The sequence below is a fragment of the Salvelinus sp. IW2-2015 genome, unplaced genomic scaffold, assembly GCF_002910315.2.
Source record: "Salvelinus sp. IW2-2015 unplaced genomic scaffold, ASM291031v2 Un_scaffold1700, whole genome shotgun sequence".
Lineage (NCBI taxonomy): Eukaryota > Metazoa > Chordata > Actinopteri > Salmoniformes > Salmonidae > Salvelinus > Salvelinus sp. IW2-2015.
In genome coordinates this window covers 47882-60012 of record NW_019943093.1, presented here as the reverse complement: position 1 = coordinate 60012, position 12131 = coordinate 47882, and the positions used below count along the sequence as shown (strand labels likewise).

Sequence of the window (12131 nt, the reverse complement as noted above, 5' to 3'; positions counted from 1 at the left end):
AGGAGGTAGATTTTCAGGAAGAGGGTTGGGCTGAAAACCCACAGGACGGTAGATGTCCGAGAAGAGGGTTGGGCTGAAAACCCACAGGACGGTAGATGTCCAGGAAGAGGGTTGGGCTTGAAACCACAGGACGGTAGATCTCCAGGAAGAGGGTTTGGGCTGAAAACCACAGGACGGTAGATTCCAGGAGAAGGGTGGGCTGAAAACCACAGGACGGTAGATCTCCCGGAAGAGGGTTGGGCTGAAAACCACAGGACGGTAGATCTCCAGGAAGAGGGTTGGGCTGAAAACCCACAGGACGGTAGGCTCCAGGAAGAGGGTTGGGCTGAAAAACCCACAGGACGGTAGATCTCAGGAAGAGGGTTGGGCTGAAAACCCACAGGACGGTAGACTCCAGGAAAGAGGGTGGGCAGCCCTGTCTTAGATGCTAGAAAAAAGTCTGACACCGAATAGGTGCAGTGAAATGTGTTTTTCTACAGGGTCAGCCATAGTGTGCGGCACCTTGGAGCAAATGAGGGTTAAGTGCCATGCTCAAGGGCACATCGACACCTTGTCGGCTCGGATTTCGAACACAGCGACTTCTCGGTTACTGGCCCAACGCGCTAACCGCTCGGCTACCTAACTAAGCCATGCATCTGTCTATAGACTGAAATGAACCCTCTTCCTTCCCCCTTTCTCTCCATTTCAACACTCTACTTAGTGTAAATCCAGACAGGTGCGGTACGGTGCGATGCGGAGCTTTAAAAGCAAGCGGTGTAGCTATCACGGACAACAGCGGCCGAGGCTGCAGGCGTGTGATAGAGCCACAGGCATGCCAGGTATTAACGTACCTTTAAAGGATTTGAATGATGCCGGTAACGGGGACACGGTTGGCATGCAAAAAACTCCCGCGACAGGGAAAATGAACAAATAATACAATGAAGGAGATAAGGATGGTTCTCTCCTATTCTACTATACTGCCACCATTACTGAGTCATCTTGGCTCTGTTAGGAAGGTCAAACACCATTACCAGTTCTTTATATGAGAACAGAGACAGAGAGAGAGAGTGAGAGAGGTGAAGAGAGAGAGAGAAGAGAGAGAGAGAGAGAGTAGAGAGAGAGGAGAGAGAGGAGACAGAGAGAGTGGGGAGAGTGAGAGAGTGGGAGAGGAAGAGAGAGGGAAGTGAGAGTGGGAGAGGAAAAGAGAGAGAGAGAGTGAGAGAGTGAGCACAGAGATAGACAGAGAGAGGGAGAGAGAGAGAAAGGGGGCAGAGAGAGAGAGAGAGAGGTGGGGGGGAATGAATAGGATGTCGATTTGGAATGCTTTTTTTCATCACATTCCCCTGCTTCGTCTCCAGGTTCTAAATTAGATTTCTGGAAATAGATATTGTCAGTAAGAATTGTTCGTTGTTATTATTTTGATAAGGTGACAGTTCTTATTTGTATGCATGCATGTATATAAGGAGGATCATATTGAACTGTATTTCAGTTATTACAAACACAATGCACAAAGGATGACCGACAACAAGCTTTTACGGTATGACATGCTTATTTACTGCTTATGAATGTGTCTTGTATGGGTTAGAAGTCATTATATAGTTTAGCCTTGCCGCCATGTTATTTTCCTTGGTTTATCAGGTGGGCCTCTAAACCACTGCTCCTTGAATAATAAAAAAACAAGAAGGCAGAGGAACAGAATGTACTCAAGGATTAGTGGCTCACAGTGGGAACGAGACAGATGGCAGTTGAACAGGGACGGGTTGAACCTGGGTCTTTGTGGGAGGGCACCGCTTGGGAGGATAGGGAGGACCGGGCGGAGCGAGGACAGGAAGGGTGAAGCCGAAGAGAGAGGAGAGAGAGACAGAAGATAGAAGGCAAGAGTGTAGGAGGAGAGATGTAGAAGAAAGACACAATGGACACTTGGAAAGAGAGTAGAGAGAGAGAAATCAGCTATGAGAGAGATATTCTACGAGATGAGAACTCTAGGCATTGCAATATACGATCGAGTACTTCTCAGTCAGAGGTACGCGTACGGTACTCTCAGGAAATGCAGAGATATCGATCGAGAGTCTCGATCGAGAGAGTCAAGTCGTAGACAGAGAGAGAGAGATGCAGAGAGAGAGATGAGAGAGAGAGAGAGAGAGTGAGAGAGAGAGTTCGAGCGCAGAGAGAAGAGAGTAGAGAGAGTACAGAGAGAGAGAGAGGATGGCAGATGCAGAGAGATTAACTGCATTCTTCATCTTGCTCTCCATCGTGATGTCTGTCTCTCTACATCTTTCTCCATCATCTTCTCGTGCTTATTTTTCGTTTCTCCTCTACTTTCCTCTCCTGTGTCCCTATTCTCCTCCTCAATGGGCTCTTTCAACTAGTTCTTTCAATCGTCTTCTCTCTCTGTTCAAGTCATTCTGCCTCTCTATCCTCGTCTCTTAGCATTCATCTCAATTTCGTGCAATCTCTGGCTTCTTCTCTGTCGTCTTCTTTTTCTTATATATCGTTATCTGGATGCCTAGCTGTCTTCTCTGTATCGGTCCCATCCTGAATCATCTAACCTCTCGTCTGCCTACACTTCTACCTCTACTCTGCCGCTCATACAGTCGTCTCATACCTCATACTCTCTACTATACTGCATCTTCTCATCTAACCCTCATACAGACCAGTCATTAATGCTCATGTCTTAATACTACATGCATCTCACTTACTCTCTCCGTAAAAGCCTTGTTGCTCGCTCGATCTCTCTCCTTCTCGTTCCATTCTTCGTTCTTCGTTTCTCGCGTTCAATTACATCTGCAAATCTATAGTCTCAATTCTCACTGTCATCTTCCACTCACTCACATCTCCCTCGCTACTCTTACTCTACTATCTTCTCTCTTCCATGAACTGCTCACTCTCTCGTCTCAAAATCATCTAATCACGACTCATAATGCAGTAATAACTTGATTAATGACTTCATCTCGTCAATCATCTACGTTACAGCACCTGCAGTAGACGATCAGCTCTCAGGGAACTCTCTCGTTCTTCTCTCTCTCTTCTGCACATCTTCGGATCTCACTACTACATCGTCTCCATCTTCTCTCTTCTCCTGGGGGCCTATTTATTGGCTGGGAACTCACGTGATGTTTCAACAATATGACTTATATTGCACGGCTGACGGTAAAGATATTATACAAAAGTGAAAATAACCAATACAAATTAACAGTAAACATTACAACATACAGAAGTTTTCAAAACTAATAAGGACATTACAAATGTTATACTTATATATATAAGTGTTGTAACATGTACAAATGGATAAAGCACACAGTTAAAATAAATAAGCATGCAAATATGGGTTGTTTTACATGGTGTTTGTTTTCAACTGGTTGCCCTTTTCTTTGTTGGCAACAGGTCAACAAATCTTGCTGCATGTGATGGCACACTGTGGAATTTTCTCCCAGTAGGATTATGGGAGTTTAATCAAATTGGATTTGTTTTCAAATTCTTTGTGGATCTGTGTAATCTGAGGGAAATTGTCTCTCAATATTGGTCATACATTGGGCAGGAGGTTAGGAAGTGCAGCTCAGTTTTCCACCGTCAATTTTGTGGGCAGTGCTGCTCTATTCCTGTCTTCTCCTCTTTGCAGAGCCATGCTCTGCCTACGGCGGCCTTTCTCACACATAGCAAGGCTATGGCTCAACTGGCTCTGTACATAGTCCAAGCTTTCTTAAGTTTGGGTCAGTCACAGTGGTCAGTGTATTCTGTCACTGTGTACTCTCTGTTTAGGGCCAAATAGCACTTCTAGTTTGCTCTGTTTTTTTTGTAATCTCTTCCAATGTGTAAGTATTATATTTTTTTGTTTTCCTCATGATTTGGTTGGGTCTAATTGTGCTGTTGTCCTGGGGCTTCTGCTGGGGTGTGTTTGTGTTGTGAACAGAGCCCAGGACCAGATTGCTTAGGGACTCTTTCCAGTTCATCTTCTGAGGTGATGGCTTTGTTATGGAAGGTTTGGGAATCGCTTCCTTTAGGTGGTTGTAGAATTTAAGGCTCTTTTCTGGATTTTGATAATTAGTGGGTATCGGCCTTAATTCTGCTCTGGCATGCATTATTTGGTGTTCTACGTTGTACGAGGATACTTTTTGCGAATTGCATGCAAGAGTCTCGAATTTTGGTGTTTGTCCATTTTGTGAAATCTTGGTTGGTGAGCGGACACCCAGAAACCTCACAACCATAAGGGCAATGGGCTCTTATGATGATTCAAGTATTTCTTAGCCAGATCCTAATTGTATGTTGAAAATTATGTTCCCTTTTGATGTCATAGAAGGGCCCTTCTTGCCGTTGTCTCTCCCAGATCGTTTACAGCTTTTTGTGGGAAGTTACTGTGTGCTGGATTGTTTAGGCCGAGGTATGTTAGTTTTTGTGTGCCTCTAGGCAAACGGTGTTAGATGGAATTTGTGGTCCTTGGTGACTGGACCCTTTTTGGCACAACACCATTATCTTTGGTCTCTACTGAGATTTACTGTCAGGGCCCAGGTCTGACAGAATCCTTTGTGCAGAAGGAATCTTTAGGCTGCTGCTGTAGGCCCTCCTTGGTTGGTGACAGAAGCACCAGATATCAGCAAACAAGCTAGACATTTGACGTTCGGATCTAGTGGGTTGGAGACGGGTGCTGCCAGACTGTTTCTAGTGCCCGCGCCAATTCGTTGATATATATGTTTGAAGAGGGTGGGGGCTTAAGCTGCATCCCTGTCTCACCCCACGACCCTGTGTTGAAGAAAATGTGTGTGTTTTTTTTTGCCAATTTTTAACCGCACCCTTCGTTGTTTGTGTACATGGATTGTTATAATGTCGTATGTTTTCCCCCACACCACTTTCCATCAAATTTGTAAGCAAAGAGCCCTCATGCCAAATTGAGTCGAAGGCTTTTTGAAATCAACAAAGCAATGAAGAGACTTTGCCTTTGTTTTGCGTTTGTTTGGTTTCAATAGGGTGTGTAGGGTGATACATGGTCTGTTGTACGGTAAATTTGGGTAAAAAGCCATTTGACATTTGCTCAGTACCATTGTTTTCATTGAGGAAATGTACAGTCTGCTGTTAATGATAATGCAGCAGGATTTTCCCAAGGTTACTGTTACGCCATATTCCACGGTAGTTTATTGGGGTCAAATTTGTCTCCACTTTTGTGGATTGGGGTGATTCATCCCTTGGTTTTCAATTTGGCGGAAGAGCAGAGCTAAGGATGAATGCTTAAAGAGTTTTTAGTATAGCCAATTGGAATTTGTTGTCTGTAATATTCTGATCATTTCATTAAGGATACCATCAACACCCACAGGCCTTTTTGGCGTTGGAGGGTTTTTCCTTTTTGTCCTGTAACTCATTCAAGGTAATTGGAGAATCCAGTGGGTTCTGGTAGTCCTTATAATAGTTGATTCTAGGATTTGTTATTTGATCATGTATTGTTTTTGTTCTTTATTCTTTGGTTATAGAGCCAAAAAGATTGCGAGAAGTGGTTTACCCATACATCTCCCCTTTTGGATAGATAATCCTTCGTGTTGTTGTTTTGTTTAGTGTTTTCCAATTTTCCCAGAATTGGTTTTAGAGTCTATGGAGTCTTCAATTACATTGAGCTGAATTTCTGACCGTCGCTGGTTCCTTCTTTTTCCGTAGTGTATTTCTGATTGTTTTTTAGTGATTTCACCATAGTGAAGGCGTAGACTCAGGTTTTTCCGGGTCTCTATGTTTTTTGGTTGGACAGGTTCCTCAATTTCATTTCTTAGATTTTTGCATTCTTAATCAACATTTTGTCCATTGTTGTTCATTTTTTCGGGTTTTTCTATTGAGTTTTTTTAGATTTGATAGGGAAGGCTAAGGTCAAATATACTGTTAAGCATTTTTTACTGCCAAGTTTACAACTTCACTATTGCAGTGGGAAAACATTTTACCCAGGAAGTTGTCTAAAAGGGATTGAATTTGCTGTTGCCTAATTGTTTTTTTGGTAGGTTTTCCAAACTGCATTCCTTCATCTATAGCTTTTCTTAATGTTACTCAGTTTCCTTTTGGCCTTTGATGCCTCATGATTTGAGTATTCGCTCTGTTCAAGTAGACTGTGATTTTGCTATGGTCTGATAGGGGTGTCATGGGCTGACTTGAACGCTCTGAAGAGACTCTGGGTTGAGGTCAGTGTAAAGTAGTCTACAGTGGCTACTGCCAAGAGATGAGCTATAGGTTGAGAGTCAAGACAACTGACAAATTTCCCCACATCTGGTTTACTTAAATTTGGTCTTTCACAATAGCCTATGTAAGTCAGTGGATGCCCCCAAACCCACCTAGTAATAAGCATACTGATGGTGAAAGAATCTCTAGAACTAACACTAGAGCAGAGAAGCATCATCAAAGATAGAATCAAATAATCACGAAGGCAAGCCGTTGGCTTATGCTCTGTTCACAGTATTAGCTGTGCGTATTTTGAAGTGCGCAGTAAGCCTAGGCCCAGCTTGAATAAGAAAGCCCCCTTCTTGAGCGGATGTGTCAGAGGAAGCTTGGAAGGTAATTGAAGCCCAAAAGGGGAGAAGGGGGGGGGGGTTTCTCTTTTCAAAGGCCTGGGCCTGCTGTATTGCGCATTCAATTATCGCCAGCTATACTGTGACAGAGCATGAGCAACGGTTGCCGTACCATATGGAGTTCGCACCTCGTATATAAGTCTGACCAATATTGACTTTACTGTATGATGACAGCGTGGATCTACGAGGCTTACGAGTTGTAGGTTACCCGCACGTTTTTTGTTGGGTGTATTATTTCCGTACTCGCTATATCGTAGATTTGGTCGCTCCTTAGAGTGGGAGAGAGTATGGGGGGAGTGGATTTGGCGGTGGTGGACCATGCGACTCTCAATCTTCTCTCTCTCTCTGGTACTCTCGTCTCTACTCTACGTTCATTGCTGGAATCTACATCGGGCTCTATCTTCCATAACTACTCTCTGCTTCTCTCTCTCTACTCATTCTCGCGTCTCTCTCTCTCCCTCTCTCTCTCTCTCTCTCTCTACTCTCTCTCTCCTCTCTCTCTCTCTCTCTCTCTCTCTCTCTCTCTCTCTCTTCTCTCTTCTCTCTCCTCCTCTCTCTCTCTCTTCTCTTCTCTCTTCTCTCTCTCTCTCTCTCTTCTCTCTCTCTCTCTCTCTCTCTCTCTCTCTCTCTCTCATCTCTCCTCTCTTCTCCTCCTCTCTTCTTTCTCTCGTCATCTCTTCGTCTCTCTCTCGTTCTCTCTCTCACATCTCCCTCTCGATCTCCTCTCTCTCTCTCTCTCTCTCTCTCTCTCTCCTTCTCCTTCTCTCTCTCTCTCTATCTCTCTCTCTCTCTCTGCTGGTGTTTTTGGAGTCTGAGTGTTTTGGTGTGGAAAGCTCTATCCTAACTAACTTTCTTGATTTTTCTTTACATGTTATTCTTCTATGTGGAGGGTTAATGCAATATTTGTTTTGCGTATCCAAAGTTTTTTTTCAGAGCACCTGAAGGGCCGTCTGGAGGAGTACATGGCCCGGTTCCCCAAGGTGCGCATCGTTCGGACCAAGAAGAGGGAGGGTCTGATCCGTACCCGTCTGCTGGGGGCCTCGGTGGCCAAGGGAGAAGTCCTCACCTTCTTGGACTCTCACTGTGAGGCCAACGTCAACTGGCTGCCCCCCCTGCTTGGTGAGTGTGCGCGTGTGTGCGTGCGTGTCTGTGGACCAGCCAAACAAAGTGTAGTCCCCCCTGCTCGGTGAGTCGACTGGAACGGAGTCGCAGAGCGTAGCTGCAGGTAGAGATAACTATAAAAAAAAAGCTTAGACAGAGAGAGGTTTGGGCCAGGAGAGGAGTGAGCAGGAGAGGAAAGTAGGGGGAGAAGAGGTCGGACAAAGTGGGATGGAGAAGGTGCATCTTTTAGTCGTCTTTTTTTCTCTGTAAGAAGAGAGTGGCGCCAGGGAGAAGTTTGGGTCAGGAGAGCGAAAGAAAGGGGGACGGGTCGAGCAAGAGAACGTGTGAGAGAGTAGGAAGGTTAAAATCTCCATAAGAAAACTGGCTTATCTCACACTTCAATATCTGTCAGTTTCACAAAGGAAATWTCTCTCGGTTTCTGTAGTTTGTTTGATAAAAGAGTGCCGCAGCCTCAGCCTGAATCCATGTTCAATGCACGTTCCCGACGCGCCGCTCCAGGGGTGCAACCCTAAGCATTGAGGAAAACTGCCTCCTGGGCTGTCGCGTCACGTGTAGCCTGTGAACAGGTGTGCTGTTCTTCACATACCAGCATAACATGTTACTGCAACATTAGGGAGACTAGGGAAACTCCCTGATAATAGCCATCTCCCAGCACAAAATAAATGGATGTGAAGTGATTACAGCCATTACTGTACTCAATCACACAGGGACTGGGATTCCCATGAAAGGTATGATTGATATGTACGCCCAGGTCCCTATGATAACAATAATAGTAGATAATAGCCACACCACCACCACCATTCCACGACATGGCCCCATTGTCTTCTGGCTAACTGAGAAAGAGGACTCGCAGTATGGGGTTCTTTAATTGGTTGGAATGGAGCCGCCTGCCTGTCAGAGAGCAGAACAGAGTGGGGCTGATGAGGTATGCGTCCCAAATGGCACCCTATTCCCTTTATGGTGCACTACTTTCCTATGGGCTCTAGTCAAAAGTAGTGCACTATAAAGGGAATGGGGTGCCATTTGGGAGGCTGATGTAATGCGGGACGTGAAGCAGAGGAGGGAGGCCATGCTGTGCTGTGGGGCTCGCATGTATGAATAGAGTGGAGGAGATACCGCAGTGAACCCCAGGCCATCCACAGGCACGGTGACACATGCAATCATCCTGCCGGGCTCTGATATCAGATCAGTGGAATACAGGGATTTGCTGTTTGTCTTTCTTTCTTATTTCAATCTCTTTATCTTTCTCTCTCCCTCTACCTCTCTCTCTCTCTCTCTCTGCAGATCTAAGCCTCCAACACCACACCATTCTAATTAACAGGCCAGGTTTTATCACTGCTCTCTGAATCTAATGCTTCCTCTCTCCTTGGATCTCCTACAAACCCTGGATCTTACCTTGATCAAAGGACATAATGTATAACCCACATAACGAACGGAACAACTTTTGAATTAACCGCTCTTTCGCTATGTGTAACAAACCTATAAGTATAAGGAAGTGTGGGCATGGCAACTGGGTGGATTACCTTTTTTCTTTTCCACCTGACTGCTACATTTGAAATGCAGTCCCTTCTCGTTTAATGAGCTCTTGAGAGTTCCCTTCCCATTTGCCTCTTGTTATTTGCCTTTTTGTTCATTTCTATTTCATTACAATTGGGAGCTCTCTCTTTCTCGTTCTCTCTATCCTTTGTTTCAAATGTATCCATGCAGGCCCAGTAAGATGGTGTCATGGGTATTCGGATTTAGACTACTTAGCCGCAGCGCTGGAAATGTGAGGGAATAAAACAAAGGATTGTGTCACAGTAAGCACACTAGATGAATATTACAGAGACCTGCACATAAACACGAACTGATTCAAGTCAATAGTTTCTGTATGTTTATATTGGCAGGGACAAGGGGGGGCTTATAGCTGGGTAGTTACTGCTTGTACAGCCTTCCATATGCCAATTAAATGACATCTTAACCGTGTGAGAAACCCGCCACCATTTCAAGGTGTGTTACTCTTCGCCATGCTGCATGACAATGATTTTATAGCAGTTGGCCAATAAACAGGTCTGGGACCAGGCTACCAGTACTGAGCCCCATGGCATGGCAACAGCCATAGGACCACAAAACAGATCTGGGACCAGGCTACAGTATTGATAGTAAGGTGTGTCAATGTACAATACTGTACAGTCACTCCCCATTAGTCTCAGTGCTGTGGTGTTGGGCCTCTGCTCCCCTTCTCTCCATGGTCCAGCAGACACGGCCCACAGAAGAGAGAGGTGGGTAGGGTGGGTGGGGTGTGACAGATCTGGGGCGGCTTATCATTGCTCGGCTCAGTCACACACACGGCAGACAGACACGTCGAGGTTGGCTCTCAGGCCTCCACGGAGCCAACCCACTTTGAAACGCTGTAATTGTTTCTAATCGCCCAGTGACTCGCTGTAGGAGGAGCAGAGCTGCCCAGAGACCTCCACATAAGGGGAGAGGAGGGAGGAAGTGGTAGAAGAGGACAGAGGGACGGAGGGAGGGAGAGAGGTTCCAGGGAACAAAAGCAATTGCCCTGGTTCCACTCCCTATGTGTACGTCAGAGAAATGGAGATAGAGAAAAACAAGAGATAGAAAAGAAAGAAAGAAAGAAAGAAGGAAAGAAAGAAAGGAAGAAATAAAAATAAGAAAATAAAGAGAGAACTACAAACAGCAGGGTATGGTGATTGATACATGCTCACACTCTTTCTCTCTGTTGTTCCGCCCCATAAAGACCAGATTGCCCAGAACCCCAAGACCATCGTGTGCCCTATGATTGACGTGATCGACCATAACCACTTTGGATATGAAGCCCAGGCTGGGGACGCCATGAGGGGAGCCTTCGACTGGGAGATGTACTACAAACGCATCCCCATCCCTCCAGAGCTCCAGGGCCCCGACACAAGTGATCCCTATGAGTGAGTACACAGATACGCAATCATGCACACACACACCTATCAACCACCTTATATGTGTCATAGACAGGTAGCCCAATTCTGATATTTGTTTAAATATTTGGTCTTTTGACCAATCAGATCAACTCTGAAAAAGATCTGATGTGAAAGATCTGATGTGATTGGTCAAAAGATCAGAATTGGGCTGCCTGTGTAAACGCAGCCTATTTTATGACACACGACACCAGCCTGCTACAAGGCGCACGGCTGAATCATTTCCCCCAGTCAGTTACTAGAACAGTGGTGCAGCCAGGCAGCAAGGAGGKGAGGTGAGAAAGCTAGAAAGCTAATTTCCTCTGCTAGCCCTCTTCATATATCCCTCTAAATTAATCCTGGGCTTAATGCCTTGGCTGCGTCGCCAGTTGGGGGTGAAATGTGTGAGAAGGTGATAGAGGATAGGGGATTGGGAGCAGCACAGCAGTCACTGGGCTGTAACATCCTCTACTCTTCACTGTGACTGACTCCTCTGGCTCACTCTCTCGTTCCCCTGCTAGGGACTTTTTGCTTGCTGCTATTACTGTGTATGCAATGAATGCTTAAAGGAACCCGCTAACCTCTCTCTAGACCCCCAGAAATGACTCACGATGTCTGGCAAGCTGTCCAGTTAGTCACTCTTTACACCCTAAAATATCTTTGTGATCTAGGTCTACACTGTGTGTCTAAGGCCATTTTATCCCTTGCGGAGATAAGAGTTCATCCTATCCTATCCTAGGTAAGCACTTGCTGTTAAAGATACACATCTGAACCAACACCTTTTTTTGATCTCTATAACGCGTCAGGCTCCGACTAGCGAAAGCTCACAGATCTACAGAGGTACGTAGGTAGAGGGCCCCTAGAATAGATGAAAGCCCAACTGACGTAAAGGCAGAACAGGATGATCCAGTGGGTGTCACTTCTGGGCGTGTGTCCCAAATGGCACCCTATTCCCCYAAGGGCCCTGGTCAAAAGTAGTATACTGAATAGGGAATAGGGTGCCGTTTTGGACGCAGGCGTAGCTTTACCCAGTCAGCAGATACTTTTATCCCAGGTCACAGGGAGCGGTTGGCATTTTACACGTCCTCCATTTACATAGAGATACAGTATGGTTTATTAATGAAGCAAATCAGCACCTGTCCTCTTCAAGGGCAACGGCATCATCAGGGGTTAAACTGTGTAAATGCTGAGAGGGTAAATATAGGGGTGGGGTGGTGGGGGTGTGTGTGCACGTGTGCTTATCCACATTCTGTGCGACCTACTCAGAAATCCAGCTGTCAGGGTGCTGTTTTCCCTTGACGAGTGGCTCCCTCCCTCCCTTCTCGTATCTAGACCTTTCCCAGGACAACCAAATATCCTCCCCCCACCTCCACCGCAACTTGCCCAAAACACTGACAGCTCAATGCCGTGCACCCCTGGATCTGAACCTTTACCTAATTTAAATTCTATAACACCAGCTCTCATTCCTGCTTCCCTTTATCCAAATCTCCCACCTCTCTGCCTATAGCCCAAGGCTAAGCTCTCCACACTCAATGGTCCTCTTCTTATCCTAAACYCAGACAGA

The 12131-nt window shown here is 45.6% G+C and overlaps 1 protein-coding gene across 1 annotated transcript in view; it reads left to right on the top strand.

The window, feature by feature from the left end:
• The window catches only part of LOC112071718 (polypeptide N-acetylgalactosaminyltransferase-like 6), a 219010-nt gene that overhangs the window by 171512 nt on the left and 35367 nt on the right, over positions 1 to 12131 (top strand). Inside the window, 2 exon segments of the mRNA XM_024139158.2 lie at positions 7446 to 7631; positions 10375 to 10558. Of these exon segments, the coding sequence (XP_023994926.2) occupies positions 7446 to 7631; positions 10375 to 10558 (370 nt within the window).